This window comes from Gavialis gangeticus, unplaced genomic scaffold, assembly GCF_001723915.1.
Source record: "Gavialis gangeticus isolate Ggan-Ray unplaced genomic scaffold, GavGan_comp1, whole genome shotgun sequence".
NCBI lineage: Eukaryota > Metazoa > Chordata > Crocodylia > Gavialidae > Gavialis > Gavialis gangeticus.
In genome coordinates this window covers 7,902,821-7,917,016 of record NW_017729013.1, presented here as the reverse complement: position 1 = coordinate 7,917,016, position 14,196 = coordinate 7,902,821, and the positions used below count along the sequence as shown (strand labels likewise).

At 41.7% G+C, this 14,196-nt stretch overlaps 1 protein-coding gene across 7 annotated transcripts in view; it reads right to left on the bottom strand.

Annotated features, from left to right (window-relative positions):
• Window positions 1–7,695: 7,695 nt before the first annotated feature.
• The window catches only part of COL26A1 (collagen type XXVI alpha 1 chain), a 442,136-nt gene continuing 435,635 nt past the window's right edge, over window positions 7,696–14,196 (bottom strand). For 5 of the 7 annotated variants that reach the window (XM_019511439.1, XM_019511443.1, XM_019511442.1 and 2 more), the window contains 2 exons: window positions 13,917–14,001; window positions 7,696–8,905 (listed from right to left, as the gene is read on the bottom strand). In XM_019511439.1, the coding sequence (XP_019366984.1) occupies window positions 8,730–8,905; window positions 13,917–14,001 (261 nt within the window). In that variant the 3' untranslated portion in view covers window positions 7,696–8,729. Of the gene's footprint in view, window positions 8,906–9,408; window positions 10,043–13,916; window positions 14,002–14,196 lie in introns of those variants that run through there. The other 2 variants (XM_019511441.1, XM_019511446.1) reach the window with 2 other exon arrangements.

Here is a 14,196-nt window from a genome sequence, read left to right as displayed (position 1 = left end):
CAGGGGGGCTGCTGTGCCCTTTTGCTGCCTTTCCTCTGAAATGGGATAGCCTTTGCTTGTGCATCCAGGATCGCTCCCTTGAGGAGCGACCACTCATCCTGAACTCCCCTCTCCTTTGGGCCATGGTCCTTTAGGGCTTCACTGACAAGCCTCCTGAGCTTGTCAAAATCAGCTTTCCTGAAGTCAAGGACTTCTGTATTGCTGATTGACTTGCCAGCTTTACGGCGGATGGTGAAGGTGATCAGCTCATTGTCGCTGTCACCCAGCTTCCCTTCAATCATTAGGTTGCTGATTAGGTCATCCTCCGTTGCCAGTACCAGGTCGAGCAGTGCTTTACCTCTCATCAGCCCACAGACTTCTTGTGTCAGATAGAGCTCATCCACGCATGAGAGAAAATTTAGCTACCGTTTAGATTTGGCTGAGCGCTCTTCCCATGAGATGAGATGTCTGGGTAGTTGAAGTCTCCTATGACAACCATGCACCGGAAGCATATGGCCTCAGCCAGTTCCCTGGTGAACTCCTGGTCAAGCTCTTGATCCTGGGTAAGAGGTCTGTAGTAGACTCCCTGTGCTGTGTTCCCCACGGATTTTAACCCAGAGGGTTTCTAGTCGTCCACGCTGGGCACCAGTGTCAGCTTGCAGGGACACATAGCTTTTCTTGACATAGAGAGCTCATCCCCGCCCCTTTGTCCACTCAGTCTCTCCTGTACAGGGTATAGCTGTCTATACCTGTGGCCCAGTCATGGGTGGAGTCCCACCACGTCGCCGTTATCCCTATGACATCATAATTATTTGTGTTAAGCAGGAGGACAAGTTCCTCCTGTTTATTCCCCAAGCTCCTAGCATTTGTGCACAGGCACACAAGTGTCCCTTTGGGAGCCCTTGCCTTGCCTACAGATTGCTCCAGGGCTGGGGCAGGGGTGGGCTCCGGTAAGTGCCTTGGCCTGATGGCTTTGCAAGGGTTGCTCAGTGGGCCAGCAATGGTTGTGGTCCCCCCATCCCCTGGTGGGCTTAGTTTAAAGCCCGGTGAAGCAGGTCAGCCAGTCTTGCTGGGAAGAGCCTCCTCCCTAGCGGAGAGAGGTGGAGGCCATCCCTTCCCAGCAGCTCACTGCCTCTCTCACCAAAGAATGGACTGTGGTCATGGAAGCCAAAGCCTTCCCTATGACACCAGCGCTGCAGTCTTTGGTTTACTACCTGGTGTTGTCAGGACATATATACAGGCATACCTCGTTTTATTGCGCTTCGTTTTATTGCGCTTCGCAGATATTGCATTTTTTTACAAATTGAAGGTTTGTGGCAACCCTGCGTCGAGCAAGTCTATCGGTGCCATTTTTCCATCGGCGCCATTTTGATGGTTAGCATTTTTTAGCAATAAAGTACTTTTTAATTAAGGTATGTCCATTTTTTTTTACACATAATGCTATTGCACACTTAATAGACTACAGTATAGTGTAAACATAACTTTTATATGCACTGGGAAACCAAAAAATTCGTGTGACTCGCTTTATTGCGGTGGTCTGGAACCAAACCCGCAATATCTCTGTGGTATGCCTGTAGTTAAGTCTGAGGTGGGTCCTGAAAGATAATAAATGCAACCTGTAAGGCATAGTAGTGCTGCATGGGCAGAAGATCTATTAGATTAGGAGACCTCCCTTATGTTGATATCAGTATCAGGGGATAGGAACCACGTAATGAGTTGGAAGGCTTTGACCTGGTGGTCATTGACATGTTTCTGTTTTACATACGCTAGTGGGGGATGAACAACTTATCTGGATATCAACAATGTAAACATGCCTTTAGGTCAGAACACACACACAGATTGCTGTTTGCTTGGATTTGGGTTTGTGGTTTGGAAAGATAAATACCGTCAGAGTCAATCATGACCTATTCTGTTCAATCAGTGCTGCAGCACTTCTGCAGAGATGAAGCTGTTTTCCTGACACTTTCAGTAGGAAGGATGAGAGAAACTATAGTCTTGTGGCTTGGGCACTGACTGGGATGAGAGTGACCCAGGGTGAAATGCCTGCAGTGTCAGAGGACCTGTGCCCTGAATAGGACAGAGATGGGAATGGGATGTGGGGCTCCACCTCCCAGGCTGCTGTCCCAGACATCAGACCATTTTTTTGATTTCATTTCATTGAACCTTGGAATGAAGCTGAACCTTAAAAAACTGGTACAAAAAATGTGTTCCCTCCTGTCAGCTCTAATCAGATGCAACTGCACTGGGAGAAATGGCAGATTGCCTGCTATATAGCCAAATACCACACCACATTGCTCGGAAGGGATGGCTGCAAAGGAGGGTGTCAAAACCTCCAAATCCTGTGTTGAGTAAGATAACTTAGGTTGTCTACACTGCAAACTGCAATTGTGACTACAGCTTGCATAGAGGTATACAAACTAGTGTTAAACTGGACTGCTGAAGGAAGGTGGCAAAAGCATCTACAGAGAGGGGCTGCAGAAAAAGCAGGTAACTATTGGGGGAAAGGACTATATTGAGATTGGGAGATCTGGGCACAGGGAACCAGGCCCTTTTCTAGGAAGCAGAGAAGTAGAGAACTTGTGGGGAACTTTGGGCTATAGATTATTTTAAATTAAATACTGACACATCCTATAAGCACTATTGTATTCTCCTAGGCTCTGCCCTTTCTGTGGTGGTCAAGTCATTCTGATCTGTCAGATGATAGTTTGGTGATGCCTCTGTCAGCAGCAGGGATGGTGGGAAGTGTAGGAGCATCCATAGCAGCTTGACATCACTAAGGGATTCCCAGACACTAGCATGAGCCTCCTTTAGCTGGCTACATGGGGAGTAGAGCTGCTTTGCCCACATATTGCATGTATGCTTGTGTAAATGGGGTGCTCTATTGTAGTTAATGTAGCATAGCAGTGTGATTACCACAGGTAGAAATGCAGGATGAGGAGTGAGTACTGTGTAAAGTCCTAGGTGTGTACTTATCCAAGAGCCTTTCCTAATAGTTGGCCGTAGAAACAATCTGTTGCATTCCAGAAACATACATTTGCTCTTCAGCCTTATTTCTATAAGCCTCAGGAATAAAAGTTACACCTAGCTGAGATAATTTATTGAAAACAGATTGGTTAACGTGTTATTTTCGTTAACAAGAATGTCCAGAAGCATCCCTCCAGCTTACCACTAATAAAGGTGACCAGAGTAGAGTTGGTAATTAGTATTTTTGATCCTTAAGAAACTAACTGGGCTAAGAAGTTCCCTCATTTATATCCCTGTTTATAAGAAGAGAGAGCACCTTAGAGTGGTACTAAAGACACTGAATGAAAGATGAAGTGGCAGAAAAGAGAGACAGATTCCCAAAATTAGGTAGGAAATATGTTCAAACCTGTTAAATACTTCCTAAATCCAAAGAACTGGACACCACGTTCACTTACAGTATGTCTTTATTTCTCAGTGCATTACATGAAAGGTCTTTGGTATTTGTGGGCTCTTGAATATTGTTCCCACTTGGCTCTGTAAAAAAATGCTGAATACAAAACATTCCATATACAGTAACAAAACCCATAGCAAAGAGAGAACTAGATACCATGAACAATAATATAGCAATTATGAGAACAGAGAAGTACCATGCAAGCTGTGGGGTGAACAGGTTGGTTTTTTTCCCTCCATTAATGAGGTTTGATGATAAACTTTAATGCCTGCCATAAATGAGTTCATCAGGTCGGAAGAGATTTACTATTGCTTTCTTAACAATTATACATGATCACAAGATACTGTGTAATGCTGCCCTATAAAAAAAACAAAGATTTTAGAGCTTATTACAATGAGAAAAGCCAGGACCGCTTGCACACATACAAAACACACAGATATAAATAAAAAATACTGTGTAAAATAACTAGAGGGAAAAAAGTTAGCTATTTTTTCTATGGCTTCGAATGTGTGTACATGTATAGCACCTTTCTGATTTGCTTGGGTAGTGATTGCATAAACCATAAGGTGTTTGACCCCACCCACCCAAACTATTAAGACAGCAGAATGAAATGTCACTTTGAATAGTAGTGAGATTACAATTGTGCAAGGAGGAATTTCCAATAAGTCAGTAAGAACCGTTGTGCATTGAGAAGTAATTCCAGAGCTGATTGTTTGTCTTTCTGCAGCCACGGTAGCAGGTAAGTTTCTACATTAACCTAATTAATTCTGAAGAGTGGGAATGCGTCTCGGATCCAGGTCTTTCACTTGTGCAAATCGTCATAAATCTAGTGACCTCACTGTGGAGCCTTGCTGATTTTTATCATCTAAGGATCTGGGCCTGACTTCAAGGCCTGATCCTGCTCCCATTAAGGTCAATGGTAAATTGCTATTGCATTTTATCTTCAAAGGGGCAGAAATGGCTCTTCTTTCTAGCTAATTCTAATTTTCCTGCGTTTGTGTCAAGTCTTCACAATAAGTGCCTTTTGGATGCTCTGGACTGAAGCATTCTCTGTTTCCTAAGAAGGTACAGCTGGCTGGTGAAAATCAGGGTTAATGAACTACAGCATATTCAAACGGGCAATATGCAGCCACTGCTTCTGGTTAGCTCAAGGCAACGGAAATGCTTTTCTATCACCAGAATCAATCCAAGCTGAAAAGCATTGGAGTTCAAAGAAATACGTTAAGTAAGTTCCAAAGAAGTCTTAACAAAGGAAAAGAACACACTATGGTATTGCACAGTATGCACATAAGATAAAGCACTAACATTTCAATTAAAATACACTTCTAAATGAGCACGCATCTGAAATAAATTCCATCCCCATAAGTTATGAAGAGATGGCAAAATGCATATGCCCAAGCTAAAATGAATCTTAGTATCCTGCCTAAGATAACAAAATGGGATCAGAGTGGTTTGTTTAGTCATGAATATCATTAATTAAAACATCAGGTTATGTTCACCTTTATAACACTTATTTAGACTGAGACTGCACAACAATATCGTATAACTATTGACCAGTTAAAAAGGAATTAAACCCCAGTACAAAAACAATGTTCACAAAATATGAGCCGATTGCTTCCCAGGTTAAAGATACAGTACCACGCTGATAGCTATTGGTATCTAACTAAAACAAGAAGTGTTGGGAGCAGAAAATTACATAGCTTTTTTATAGAAATCTGCACAAGTTGGTAATTAAAATGATGTTGCAATTTGAACCTGAAACAGCCTTTTGACAATCAATCTGGTAGGATTAACTGCAAACAATTTCAATTAAATTTTCTTTTGTCTTGCCACTAATTTGTTTTAATTAAAATCCAAAATCCTAGTCAAATGCAAATAAACTAGAGAGACCACTCATCAACCTAATACACTAATTTTTTTTACTTCATGAAGACTAATTTGTAGAAAGAAAATTATCCCTTTCAATTCACTTGAGAGACTCTAGAATCCCAGCGAATGCTAATAATCCACCGCATCACATTTCTCTACCTTCCCTAAATTAAATCCAGTAGCTACATGATCGTTGGAACAGAAGTTTGATATTTCCATTTTTAAAGATCAGGCAGTAGTTTTTATTTTGCCTCTGAAGTTCTTTATTGGGAAAACTCTTTCTTTATGAGATGAACTGCGGCTCACATCAGCAGGATCATCATAAATTTTTTGATCAAAATGGTCTTTCAGGACCCAATTTTCCAAGTGCTCAGTACCAGGCATAAAGGACCATCAGGACTAAGATTCTCTGCTCAATAAAAGATGCAACAAAACTACCTTGTAAATGTTTAACCACTGCTCGACCTCTAAAAATAGAGTCAACATTTTGTTTGTAAGGGGGAAGAGAGACTGTTCCAAGAAAAATGTTTAATGCAAATGTGGAATGGGGGTGCTATAACAAGACTTGATGCTATAAATTCCCTTTAAATAATTTCATGCCACCCAAGACAGTGAATTGAGGATAATGTTATAGCTGGTTTACTGGACTTGTTTGTCTGCCATCTGAAGGCAGATAAGCTGTTTTTATTAGTATTTTATATTTAGAATGAGAGCTGGTTGCCATTTTTTTTCTAAAAGGTTTTGATCTCAGTGAGTATTTTGCCCACACACTTGTTGGAGTCACCTTGGGACTTGCCAATAAGATCTATTTTGAAGATGATTTTACTGTCCTGGAAGAATTAACCAGGGTGAGACCATTTCTCTGTGTCAATGACTTAATAGGCAAGGACAAAGTGTTTCACCCTCTCTAGACTGGGTTTTTTGCTCCCTGTTTTGGGCTCCTGCAGACATCACAAGAAGAGACCTTGTCCAGAATGCAGTATGAAAAGATGTACTAAAGACTGTGAAATATTTCATTTTGGAAAAATGATGCATTCAGGTTTTAAACAGCGTTAAGCTCTCAAGGTTTTGCATGGAAAGAGGGAATAAAAGATGGCACCTGAGCATATTTTATTTTCTATCCTCAGAAATTTGCTGCACTTGACTTGAGCAACAAAAACCTTGAGTGAGGATCCAGCTACACACCTTGACTATTAAATGAACCCCAGGTATTATTCACAATTACTAATCAGTGCCAGTGGGTTAAGGAAGCACATTGGATTACAGCCTTCAGTACTACTTAATTCTTGTCCATCTCCACCGCTTAATTGTACAGCACTCAGCAACTTCTCTTCAAGGAGCACTTTCTCAGGTCATGACAATACTAGTTTATCATAAATAAATGCTACTGACTTCCAACTGCACCTGTTTTAATAAGGCCAAATGAACCTCACCTATAATTCTAATTACTCCAGGTTGAGTTCTCACCGTTTGTTTCTAGCAATGCAGTGTTCATAAACCTGATCTGGATGTTTCAAGATCACATTACAAAGAAATACAACATAAACATCCGCATAAAGTTAATGTAGTGCCCCAGTAATGTCAAACTGAAGGCACTAAAGACTGAACACCTTATTTTATCCAAGGAATATGTCCAGTGACAGCCCAAATTTCTAATGCTCTGCATGCCTCTGTTCTGACCCTAGGGGCACCACCTTCTGTGGGGAGAGTGTACTTAAGTCTACATTGTCTGTTGAGTAGTTGGCCTCTCTGCTGAGGGTATCAACAAAGGCAGCAACAGATTGTACTGTTAAAGGTGGTTCTTAGCACATGGATATATATTGTATTAGGGAATGACTTTGCCAACAGAAACCATTAAGCAAATGACTATATTTGCCATTGCCCTGGACTGGTGACTGAACACTGTTTAAAAAACAAACCTATTGTTATCTACGTGAATGACACTGACCTGACCTATGTGTTTAGACAGCAGATGCAACATATTCATCACCTGAGAGAAGGCAAAACATTCCCAATCAAACTGGGTTTCGCTACTAAGTACTTTTGCAAAAGGTAATATGCCAGCTTTCCGCTGCACAATTACAAGATAAACCATTGGCAAGAGTCTAATCTATACAACCAGTGATTCTCAACTGGGGTACAGCCAGATCCTTTGAAGGATGAGTGAGGTGTGAGGAGATAAGTGAGATGTGGGGAGATGGGCTTGCCCCATCTGAACCATCCTACTGCCCAGTCCCTGTGCAAGGAGGGAAGCATGATAATATATAAATTGTTTTTGAAACTGGGTGCTACTCAATTCACAAATGTTGAGAACTACTGCCTTGTATGATATGTTGCCAGCACACTGTTTTCTGATTTGAATTGCTAGGTGACAATCAATGGATAAATGCACTTATGATACATGCTAAATAAAATTGTATCCAAACAATTCCTAGAGCAGGGGGGCTGGACCCCATGATCTGACAAGGTCCCTTCCAGCCCTAAATTTCTGTGAATCTGTGAATTCCTCTTTATGGTATTAAATGGGGCAAAACATTTTCTGTGAATATTTGTTTCTAGCATTAAATGAATCTTTTTTGGCTGTTTGAGTGACACAAACACAAACTAGGTATGAAAACTTCAATTGTCTTACTGCTACAAATGTTTACAAAAAGAATTTTGATCACATGCCTGAATATGCAGAGACAATAAATTTAGTACTCCATAATTAGTCACAAAAGAAACCTGGTAAGAGTATGCTCATCCAATCACAAAACACTCGCAGCTCAACACAGCTCAAATCCTAGATTTTGAATTTCAATCAAAAACTAAGAATAAAGTGGAATAATTTGTGGAAGACTTTGAACGACAAATACGTACATTTGCGAAAAGCCACCATCTGTTTGTTTCACAAACAGAAACCGTGAAAAATTTGTCAAGTGATTCATTATTAATTTTTTGTTCTACTCTTTAAAAAAAGTAATCCTTGCAAGATAGGTAACAATGCCTTAGCAGAGCTACTGAATGTGGTACCCTCAACTGGAAATCAGCAAGAAAATGACCACGGTTCAAAATGACCACATGCCAAAAACTATTGTATCATAGTGCACAGGGCTTTGCTTTGAGCTAGGGTAGGGCTGAATGAGGTCTAAGCAGCATTTTAACCAAATAACATGTGAGAAGGAAGAAGGCAAAAGAGGAGGATTTGTGCCTTTTTGAACAAACCTGGGGATATCCACTTCCTGGGATAGCTTCTAGAAACATGTGGCATCTGGTATTTCAGATGTAAAAATATAATTATTCTTCATGTGACACTTTCAGCAAGAGAAGACATGCCCTTGCAGTAATGGCTTAGCAATATCCAGCCAAGGCAATGCCACTGCCAGCTCTGCAGCTTCCTAACCACTTCATTCTGCATGTTGCAGTTAAGCATGAGGATACTGTATCTTTAATGGGCAAATGGGCTGTAGAAATTACTAACACACATTTATTTCATTCTGTTGCTTTTCCTTTTGGCTTCACTGTCATCCAGCAGTGAAGAGAGGACCTGGTAGGGCTGGTGCCGCTGCTGGGGTCCACCACGTTTGATCTTGATGCTTGCTCGTAGAGGGGAGCCTGACATCACATCCTGCCCAGAGCCTGGTTCAACGGAAGATAGAGAGTCTAAAAGAAGGTAAGACAAGGGAGACCGCTACTTAATAGGAGAGACAGTAAAGGAGCAAGCGAACAGTCCTGAAGGCTTGAATGGTATGTGTTATGATGAAAAAAATGAATGCCCTGCTCCTGTTACATTCCTCCTCTGCTCTGTGCCTTTCACCCATTTCCCTTTAATGTTTCTTCTTCTTCCCCTTTTCTTTCCACTTGTATCGTCTTAATTAACCCACCACTGAACACCACACACAAAAGTTGGCTGCCGCTGTATTGTCCCGACGCCCTTACATTGTATATCTTGTTTAGTTCAGTTTGTAAATTCTTTGGGGCAGGGTCTGTGAGCTAAGCTATGTCTGTCCAGTGCTTATTTGTTCTCTCTTGGTCTGCAAGCACTATAACAAACATAACCAATGTAATAGTGTTTGGTGATTAATACTTAGGAATGTTTTGTGGTCCTTGGAAGATGGCAGTTATAAAAGGGCAAAGTGTCGCATAAGCAGACATTGAGCAAACACTGAGATTCCACATTATGGAGGGTTTACTAAGTATCACCCACTGTACAGATGAAAGGAAATGAAGCACTGAGTAGCTAAGTGGCTCAGCCAAGGTCATGTAGCTCATTTATTATAGCAATGAGAATAAATCCCAGCAGGTTGGTCACCCAGCACTTCAGACATTGGCTTGCACTTATTTTTTTTATAGCTCCCCTGCCCTACAAAGCTAATTTTACTTTTGGCAGTGGCAACAGCATTTTTCCAGTGTTCAGCACAGATGTTGAAAACCCTAATGCAGCTTCTTCATTTTGAATGCCCCAGTTTCTTTTCCTTTGCCTTCAGAGATGGACACTTGTTCCTTTCTCTGCCAAGGGTCCAGCTTCACTAGCCAGATGTCCATCGGTTATTTGCTCACAAGATGCAACACTTCTGTCACAAGCAAGTGTCCTGGTACAAAGGGATTTTTGTTGCTTTAGCTGAAAAAGTCATTGCCAAATGACTGACTGGGTTTTCCTGTGTCCTGCTGGGCTGCTCTTGGGAGCTTGCTAATCCTCTGATTATCTCAAGTTTCCATCCTGTTAGAGAGGAGTTTGGTTTGTCAGTATATTTTGCTTTGTTGCTTGGGTGGTTTTAGTTTCCAAAGCCGCAGGGATGTCTGTGAAAAATGAAAGCATGTGATTGGCATTTCAGTGTGGGCCTTCTCAGCAGGGCACGCTCTGGCTGTACTGAAGTCTATGGCACAGCTACACTTAAAGCAGGGTCAGATCCTTGGGATCTGGTGATTTGAAAATTGTGTGGTGCCTTCTTACTTTGGGAACCAGCTACCAACAAATTCCATTCAGTATAACAACCGCTGCATGCAAACAGGGCTGCGTTGTACTTCCTGTTTCTTCAGACTTTGGGGTTAGTGAAAGACCAGTTTTGAGCCAAAGCTGTTCTTAAGAATTCAATACACAATTTGGTGTGAAAGCCAGGGCAAGAATGGTTAATAATCCAACTTGCTTGTAAGTAAAATAATTATTAAGGAAATTTAAACTAAGCACTCTTGCTCAATCTCTTTGTCTTTTAGAGAAAGCTTTGCATTTTTACATGAGTTGCAAATTCTGCACAGCAAATATTTGGGCACAATTTAAGTTGCTCTTTTTTAGTCATTAAGGCCCTGTATTTCCAGTATTGGCTCATTCTCAGGGCATGTTGCAAAGCCTATTTAGAAAGACCTTTCTTGCTGGGTTGGTTTGAGAGCAGTTTTGCTTGCAGTTGACTCTGGATTGATTTTGTCACATAACATTCTTTCAGGTGCATGTACGCAATGATTGAGCTGCAGTTTAGACAGTTCAATATTATTTTAGGATTATAAGGTATTAATATTTCTATTCTTTCTTTATAGCATATGAGCAAAAATACACTAGTAGTAGAATAAGAAAAAAGGAAGTATATATATTAAGGTGATGTTTAAACCCAAATGTGTTTGTTGCTTTAACCAGCAGTTAACTCTTGCCCTTCTATTTGTCTGTGTATGCAACAACACTGGTATAAATATGCTTATATCAATATGACTATTCCCCTTTCGATACAGGAACAATAATATTAATAGGGAATAGTAACAGAAAACATAGTTATACTGGTGTAACTATGGTTACACTATGGATTGTGCAAAGAGAACTGTATTTGTTTAAAAAGAGATATTGTAACCTAACTCAACTAGTCATAAGCCAAAATAATGGAATCAACTCACTAAACAAGGTGTACCCAGTTTTTTCCCATAATTTAAATGGTATTAAAAGGCTGCCATGGTCACTTAGTAGCACTTTACCATAGTATAAATGGCCCCAAAAGATAAAAAGTATTGTAGAGTAAGATTCACTATAATGTACTTGGACCTTCAGATTTCCAAGCATTTTTACAGAGCATATTGTGTTTCTCCGGAGCAGGTGTAGGTAGCTCATGAGCTTTGCCATCTGTATGAGGTTGTCAAGTGTTCATGCTCCAACCTTCATACAAATAATTTGCAAATCCCCTGTCTCCAAGGACTCTCACACACCACCTTTTTTCTTTCCCAGTTGGGCTCAGCAGGGTAGACCAGGGCTAGACAGACATTCAAAAATCCTGAGCCTGAATTGATTCAATCTTTGCAAGTTAGTCTAACCTGGCTAGAGTAAACCAGTTTGTAACCATACAGACATCCCAAACATGCAGGGACATGCCTGCAGTGGCTCAGGCTAGAAGCCAGGGGGAACTAGAGCAGCCCTCCCTTCCCTTCCACGGTGCTGAGCTGAGGGGGGAATGGCCAGTCCTGAGCTGAGGGGAGAATGTCCAGTCCCCAGCAGAGTGCTCTTATTAAGGAGGGGTCCCGCACCCACCAGCCCAGCAGGGAATTGATAACAGTGTTTATTTCCCTAACTCAGTGTTTACCACTCCATTAAACGAACAACAGAAAGACATTACCAGCTACCTATTGATTCCGCCCTTGTGCTGTCTCCCACAGCGTGGACCATAGGCAGCATGTGGCCTGCTCCCTAATGCTGTGTCTGTGAAAGGCAGAGGGGAGGGCGGAGCAGAAGCCAGGCAGACACCTGCAGTATCTGCCAAAGGTGCAGCCAGGGTGTGGGGGGAGGGGCATCCCTGTTGTGGAGCAGAGAGCCCTGCCCAGCCCAGACAGCATGCTGGGATGTAGGGGAGTCTGATTTAACTTAAACCAGCAAGAGGTCAGGGACAGCCATTGCATAAACTGGTTTGACACAAATCAGCTAAGTGTAATACTGCATTCAACCACGTTTATCTCAGACCAGTTTCAGCCATTTTCAAACTGGTTTATGTGCACTGAACATCTGTTGTGTTACAGGTTTAAACCAGTTTCTGATCACTTAAACCGGTTTATGTGTAATGTCTGTCCGTAGCCAAAATGAGCTCCTGCCTTGAGATTCTTCTGATCTAAGACAGTATATAAGAATCAAAACTAATAGGGAATACAGGACAAGGACCACAGTAATTAATGGGTTAAAATTTCAAATGTGCATAAGCAACTTATGCTTCTCAGCCCTGTCACTCTTGAAATGGGTCTTAGAAGCTTGTAAAATTTTAACCCATGTGTTTACATTGGCATTAGACAGTGGTCAATGGAGCCAACTGATATTTGGTTAGCCTGCTTCCCAAAACCATCCTAGGGAGGAATGGATCTTGTGGAGAGATGTGGGGGAGAACTGGGGTGTGGTTGCGTGGTGTAGTAGACAACCATTGATCCTCTGCATCATGGTGTACGCCTAAGAGGTCGAGTCAGGTGCCTGATGAATCTACTTTTACAGAGTCCTGTGACCATCACCCCAAGACTTTCCACATGTATGGCTAGGCAAGAGTATGGAGGAGAGGAGGCTGCCCATTTAGATTATTGAGACAGAATCCAAAGGCCAGATTGAGGCCAGATGTTCAGTGCCTCAATGGTTGTAGATTCTGCCAGAGAGCAACAGGTAAGAACTGCTGCTGACTGGCCTAACACCTCAGTGACGGTGAGTCCAGGAAACAGGTTGAAAGCAATTCACTGCATAAGGGGCAGTGCTGGTCGAGAAGCATTTGGGTAGCTGCCAAAGTCCAAACTGGTTTCTCACAGGCATGTGGTGAACAAAGCCGAATTATGAACAGGTCTAAAACATTTTGTTCTATTGCAGTTTCTGAAAGGTAGAAAGAGACATAGCACTTTCCTGCATCTGTTAATGCACTAGCTCAATAACTTCCCAGGCTCCAAAAAAGAAAAGGAGAAGCCTGATCTGCACCCACCAGAAACCCCCTCTCTGGTGAAGGGGTGAAAGGACTGTATCAGTGATGGCGAGGGAAATGGTTCCAACTGAAAAACTAAGCACTCTGTTTAAAGAGAAACAGTTGAGATGTTAAGAATCTCCTTAAAGGTCTCAAAATTTACTATTTTTTACATTGTAATCCTGGGACCTGCAAAGATTGCTTTCCTTATGCACTAATATTTGGCCACAAGTGCTATAAAAGGCCAGGTCCTTAGCTGTGCAATCTATAATAGACCCATCAAAGTCAGTGGACGGTTGCTGGTTATTTACAGCACTTGAGGATGTGGCCCACAAGACTCTGACAAGTTTGCTAAATTTGTAGATGTTACATGAAGTAAAATGCAGCACAGTTTGATCTGTCACTGACAAGTCAACCACACAGAACTGTCTGCACTACAAATGTCTTTGGGACATTTTAAGCATTGGTGTAAGCTAAAATAACTCTCTTGCCACAAATGGGAGTTCCAGGTGCTCAGCACCTGTGCAAACTGGCCACTTTAGTCACCTAATTATAAATATAGAAGTCTAAGGTCAGAAGTGCAATATTGAAAGTCCTGGCCTAAACATCTGCTGACCAGTGGCAGTCAGCCCTAGAAGGCTGTAGCTCACTGAGAGATCAGATTAAAAAGGTAGGTCTGGAGCGTGCAGGCACATACATGTCACTTATCTCAGAGCTCAGAACATCTTGCCTATTCAAGAGAAAGCAAAATTTAATTCCAAGGAATTCACACCACTTACCATGAATTCCTATCATGTGCTCTAGAATTAACACCCTTTCAGCTAAAATCTTCAAGGCTTCTCGAAGTTGTTGAACTCCTTCTCCCTGCAAGACAGCGTACAAAATGTTAGCATGTGCTTATGGAATCAGCTTGTTATATATTGATGTTCATAATGTAGCCCTCCAGGCTTCTAGATTTCACACTGCTAACATAGACCCTGCAATTTTCTTTTTATTAAAACATAAAAAGGTTGCAAGTCTGTGATGACAGGAGATACATCTCTATAAAAAACTGAAAAG